This window comes from Plecotus auritus, assembly GCF_963455305.1.
Source record: "Plecotus auritus genome assembly, chromosome: 9".
Taxonomy (NCBI): Eukaryota; Metazoa; Chordata; class Mammalia; order Chiroptera; family Vespertilionidae; genus Plecotus; species Plecotus auritus.
The window spans coordinates 17176208-17182207 of NC_137783.1; the positions used below are offsets into that span (position 1 = coordinate 17176208).

Below are 6000 nucleotides of genomic sequence, written 5' to 3' on the forward strand. Positions count from 1 at the left end.
AACTCACCCTCTCATTTTGGAGCACCCAGGTTGTGAGGCCAGCAATTCTGGAGTCAGAAGGACGGGGACTGAAGACAGGAAGCCCCAACCTAATTCTCAGTCATCTTAGTTCAAGGGGCCCCAGACAAGACCAGAACCTCTGCTACAGGGAAGGGAGAATATTGGGGTCTCTGTGCTTTGCTCTCCCACTAACTTGTGTGGGTGGCAGAAGTCTTTACGACTATGACGGTTTCTGCTGGGGCTGAGGGGAGGTGGTTGGCTAAAAGGCTTCTGATGAAAGGCCACAGCACAGGGAAGGCCACAGTGCTTTTCCCTCCTGTCACTTAACCTCCTCTAATTGCGTTGGGAGCTAGACAGTCAGGGGTGCTGTACTCCCACTGTGAAGAGTGTGCCCACACTTCCATGCTTTACAGGTCAAGGCCTGCTGCAAGGGCTGGCCCACACCGTTCAAGGCCCACCAGGCCGGCCTGGGCCCCAGGGCCCTCCAGGCATCAGCAAGGTCTTCTCTGCCTACAGCAATGTGACTGAGGACCTCATGGACTTCTTCCGAAGTAAGGGCCTCCCCGCTTGTTTTCCCAACCCGTACCTTGCTCCACAAAAAACAGTCTCCTGGAAAACCCCATTATTAACACTGAGATGCTAAAAATCTGACAAATTCTAAACTTTGTTTTCCTCTTACAAGCTCAAACTCTGCCACTATCCATGTGTGAACAAATCCCTTTATCTCCCCAGCTTCATGGTGACTGCTAGTCTAAGGCCCATTTTTTTCCTTGCAGCTCATGGAGCCATTCCAGGACCCCCTGGGCAAAAGGGAGAGGTGGGCATCTCAGGACCCAGAGGTAAGTAGTGGCAGGAAATGGCCGCCAGGATCCTGTGTTACAACCTCATGTTGAAAAGCAGCTCCCTTGCCAACGCTATGCTGGGCTCTGCTGCTCCTCCAGGCCCCACACAACAGCTTTACTTAGCATCCATCTCTCCTTCTAGGTGAGAGGGGCCCTGCTGGGCCACCTGGCCGGCCTGGGCCACCTGGCCCTCAAGGGCCCAAGGGAGAAAAAGGAGACAAAGGTAAGCCTCCACTGCCACAGAGATTTGTTCCACAGCAAGCCTGGAAAATTAAGGCAAATGTGAATTACTAAAGGCAGACCCTGCCAACAGTGTAATCTGCACAACAATCAGCCAGCAGGGGAGAAAGGAAAGAGAGTGCCAATGCAGGGAGGAAAAGGAGAACCAATCTGGTAATGAAAGAGGGTAAACAATCTAAATAAATTGATAGTCTTACAAAAGAGTTTATCTTTGAAGCCAGTTTTGCAAGTAGTCACAGTTGGCATAATTGCCCACGTTAAAGTCCCCACAGGCCACAAGATATTTTTTAACTTCCTACTCATCTTCTAACTTTCAGGTGACCAGGTCTATGTTGGGCGGAGAAGGAGAAGCATCGCCACCAAGCCATGAGCTACCCTTGGTGGAACAGCCCCCAGACCAGTTCTTGCAATGGCTTAAGGTGCTTAAGTTAAAATCTCTCCAAAGGATGAAAGCTGGAGTCTCAATGCCTACTGATACAGCACAGCCAAACAGTCAACTACACACTTATTTTAGTCTGAAACAATATACACATATATAAATAATTCAAAGACACACCATCTGCAACAGCTTCGTTGGGTAGACTTGAGTAGCTGCAGTGTTGTGGCAGCAGACACACTTCTCTGCTATCTAGATGTGAGCTCCTTGGCCTCTTTAATGCTAGTTCAAGCCTAACCTAGGAAAGCCAGTTCCATACGAGTTGGCTCAGGAGTCCTTGAGCTTTGCCTGTAAATGAGCCCAGAAAATGGAAGATGGGGATGGTTGGGGGCGCCTTCCTGTGGGTTACACTTAATGGGGGTGCATTCTGATTAATGCTATAAAGCTATGCTGTCAGCTCCTTCCTCCCCTGTTCACTCCGCATTCTCTAGTCACAGAAAACAGTTGGCTAAGGAGCCACTCTTGCAACTGAAAAAGTTAAGAAATTCACTTCTCCTGAAGGTGGCTACAGGGTTTCTAACAGTTATTTCTCAATACATATAGTCCCACTTGCTTAGAAAGTTTGGTGGTAGCTATATCCATAGGTCTGTGCTAGAGTTTATAGATAGATTCATTGTACTGAACTGGGCTGCAGCAAATAGAAAAAGAAGGGCAAGGGGCAAGAAGAGAAAGAGAGAGGGAAAATAGAATATCTACTGCTGGGGCAGGATGTCACCTGTTCTGCACTTAGCAAATGGCATTGAATACTGGGTGCAGTTGGTTATAAGCACTTTTCAATGTCTAAAATGTTAATGTGGTCTATTAGATGAAAAGTAATTTCAAAAGTAAAATTTCTGATTAAAGGATTTTTTCCTTTTTTAACACGTGTAATGTGATCCATCTAACCAAAGTTAAGGAAAAAAAAGATTTTGGGTTTGACTAACGCTATTACAAACGCAATATTCTGGGACATAGTTTCTGGTATTTTGTTTAATCATTGAGATCATTAAAGGCAGACCTTCATCTGGAATTAGTAACTCAATTTGGGCAATTAGAAACTAGCATTTGAAGAGTTTCCCTAAGCATAAATTACTTGAAATAAAAACATATGCAACAGATGAGCAACAAGATTATTTTCAGCTAATGTAGTGATTTATCCTGGGGCAAATGAATTGTAATGGCAGAACAAGTAGTATGGAATATCAAAACGCCTATTAAGGAAAAACACACAAACATCAAATGCCCCACAGAAATGCAAATTCAGACAAGGCTACTTCTGGCCCACTTTTTTTTTTTTTTTTTTAATATATTTTATTGATTTTTTACAGAGAGAAAGAAAGAGGGATAGAGAGTTAGAAACATCGATGAGAGAGAAACATCGATCAGCTGCCTCCTGCACACCTCCTACTAGGGATGTGCCCGCAATCAAGGTACATGCCCCTGACCAGAATCAAACCTGGGACCTTTCAGTCCGCAGGCCAACGCTCTATCCGCTCTATCCACTGAGCCAAACCGGTTAGGACCGCTGGCCCACTTTTGAATTTGTTGTAAACTGTGATGCTCAATTACTGGATAATTTAAAGTGGGGTTAAATGAAATCTACTTCTACACCTCTATTCTTCTAAAAGACTGAACCATTTATTTTTTACGTGGCCTTTACTGAGTATCTGACATATTATCCTGGGGGAAAACACAACACTTAATTCCACTATATCAAACAACTGCTAGTAGCATCCACTAGTCAAGCACCAAACATTCTATATGTTCTTGTTTGCCTCCTTTTTCATATCCTGATAGTTACCTGCTGTGAATCAATAAAGGAATTCTTAAAAAAAATGAGTTCATAAGGCCTTCAGAATTTCAAACTTTTTACTTTCTAATGAAAACTTATTGTGTATAATAAATGACTACATTGTACCTTTTTAATATTTTAGTTTTACCTAAAAAGTCTTACCTAAAGTCTGAGTCCATTTAGTGATTTTTTTAAAAATATATTTCTATATTGATTTCAGATAGGAAGGGAGAGGGAGAGATAGAAACATCAAGGATAGGAGAGAATCATTGATTGGCTGCTGCCTGCACACCTCCTACTGGGAATCGAGCCCGCAACCCGGGCACGTGCCCTTGGCCGGAATCGAATCTGGGACCCTTCAGTCCACAGGCTGACGCTCTATCCACAGAGTCCTAAGACCATGTGAATTAGGTGAAAGTCCAAACCTGCTTACCTTCTCTGGACAGGACCCAGAAAAAAACAAGCAGATATGTCCTCAGCTTGATGTCAATGACTCTGAGCCTCTTTGGTTTCTATTTAAAAAACACACACACACACAAAAGTTAAGAATGAGCTCAATAAATGTACGATACTCCTGGATTAGAAAATGACATGCTTTGCCTTCCTCCAGCCAAGCTGAACACTTACCAAATGATACTGCCTAGTGTCTACTGAATCTTGCATGAACATATCAATGACAAAACGAGGTTATTTTTAGCAAAAGTGAGGTCATATGGCTTGTGAAATGTTTGGTGAGAAAAAGAATCCATCCCAAGGGGAAAAAGGGAAAGAAAAAATATGTACATATACATATGTTGATGGAAATATTTTAAGCACCTCTAATAAGTCTGAAAGGCCAGAAGACCTAGAGGACTGCAATGTAAGCATAACCAATGGGCGGCGGTGGCAGGTAAAGGCGTGTACTGGGGGGTAGGGGAGGCCGGGGGGGAGGTCAATGGGGGAAAAAAAAAGGAGACATATGTACTACTATTTGTAATACTTCTAACAAGAAAAAATAATAATAAAAAATAATAAAATAAAAATAAAAATGTAGGCCCAAAAAAAGCTGCATACTGTTCTCACGTATGGCAATCCTGTTTCAACGGTTCTCAATAAAAGACTGCTTTCTCAACATAGATTAAGAAACAACTTTATTTTTCTTTTGTCAATCCCATGATTGAAAAGACAAATTGCTCCCAAGTAGACAAGAGGCATAATCTGAAACAAAATTCTGAAAATTTAGTTTGTGAAGTTATTACACTGCAAATCAAAGAAGGATCACAAAAAGCTGCAGCCAACATTTAAAACTGGTATAACATTCTACCCGAAGCTTAGTAGCAGAAAGTGTAAAGCTATATCAAAACCATGTCAGCCACAGAAAGGTAACAACAGAGGCATTAACTGTTGTGCCTTAAACTTAAGCATTTAAAATATCCCATTTCCCATAAAAGAACATTTCCCAGAAAAGAATTGATTTATTTAATCAGAAGACTATTAGCACTAGAACTAACTCCCCTTTCACCTCAGTTCTAGGTTTCCTTTAATCAACACTATCTCTAGCTAATCATTTGACAGAATTTGGCTTCTCAGAAGAGACTGTCATTTAAGCACAGTGTGGAATGGGAAAAAGTGTGTAGTTACAAGGGAACTTAGAAGAGTACAAAAGACAGTTGCTTCTGAAACTCGCTGATGCTTGAGAAATCAGAGACCCTCCATTAAAGTGGGTCTCATATGCCTGAGAGCTTTGTGCTTGAGGAAACACTACTTAGAGGTAGCTCTGGTTCTGGTTTATATTTAACTACAATTTGCTGTATCCTGGTAAAGTTCTAATATTTTCAGCAAAGTATAAGCACTCAATTTCCTCCTGACCGACCCTATAGCTTCCCCATAGAAAAGGGTAAGAAAAAGCTTAATTGTGACTCCACATAATATAGCAGCTAATTCAGCAATTCGCACTCAACTATGGATTGACAGGACTAGGAAAGGCAGCCTGGTGCAACGAGCTCTAAGAGCTAGAGCTGCAGAAGGGTGGCGGTCTGGTGTGTCCACAGCACACAGGGAGAAGAAGAGAGGGTGAGCAATTAGGGTACACATATGAAGAATTCCTTTTATGCATTTCACAGAACGTTCTGCCACAGCAACAACAACCAAATCAGGAGTGGATATGACCGTATTCTTTGATTTCAAAGAAGTCTGTGCCCCTCCCCCACTGCCCATCTACACTACATGCAAGAAAGATCACTATTATCTATTTGAATACAGGGCCTAAGAAGAAATGGGCAGGGATGGGTACAAACAGCATATTCTGTAACAAAACACTTAAGTATTAAAATGAATGTTTCACCTCTATATATGTATCACTCTGTAGTCCGGCGGACACATGAATATGGTCATATTTGAAAGAAGACTCAAGCATTAATACTGAATCCGAAGGGCAGTTTTAAGGGAGATACCAACAGTTGCAAATAAACTTACCAGAGTGTCAACCGTTTTACTCTGAGCCTCTTTCCTTTACTCAATACTCTGAATATCAAGTTGAAAGGAATAAAAATAATCAAATATTCAGACCAAATGAATTATGTGCCACCAACTATTTAGCATACAGAATATAATTTAAATGATACTGAAAAAATGTCCACTGAAAATTTCAAAGGAGAGCCTTCCTCCTCTTTCCCTCTTAAAATAAATCTTTAAATACACTGAGTAACTTTATACTGTCATTTTTATCATAA

General features: G+C 41.7%; 1 protein-coding gene across 1 annotated transcript in view; it reads left to right on the forward strand.

The window, feature by feature from the left end:
- COL17A1 (collagen type XVII alpha 1 chain) overlaps nt 1-3369 on the forward strand; it is a 50091-nt gene extending 46722 nt beyond the window's left edge. Inside the window, exons 52-55 of the mRNA XM_080640793.1 lie at nt 414-551; nt 777-839; nt 985-1065; nt 1400-3369. Of these exons, the coding sequence (XP_080496919.1) occupies nt 414-551; nt 777-839; nt 985-1065; nt 1400-1452 (335 nt within the window). The 3' untranslated portion in view covers nt 1453-3369. The remainder of the gene's footprint in view (nt 1-413; nt 552-776; nt 840-984; nt 1066-1399) is intronic.
- Nucleotides 3370-6000: the final 2631 nt, after the last annotated feature.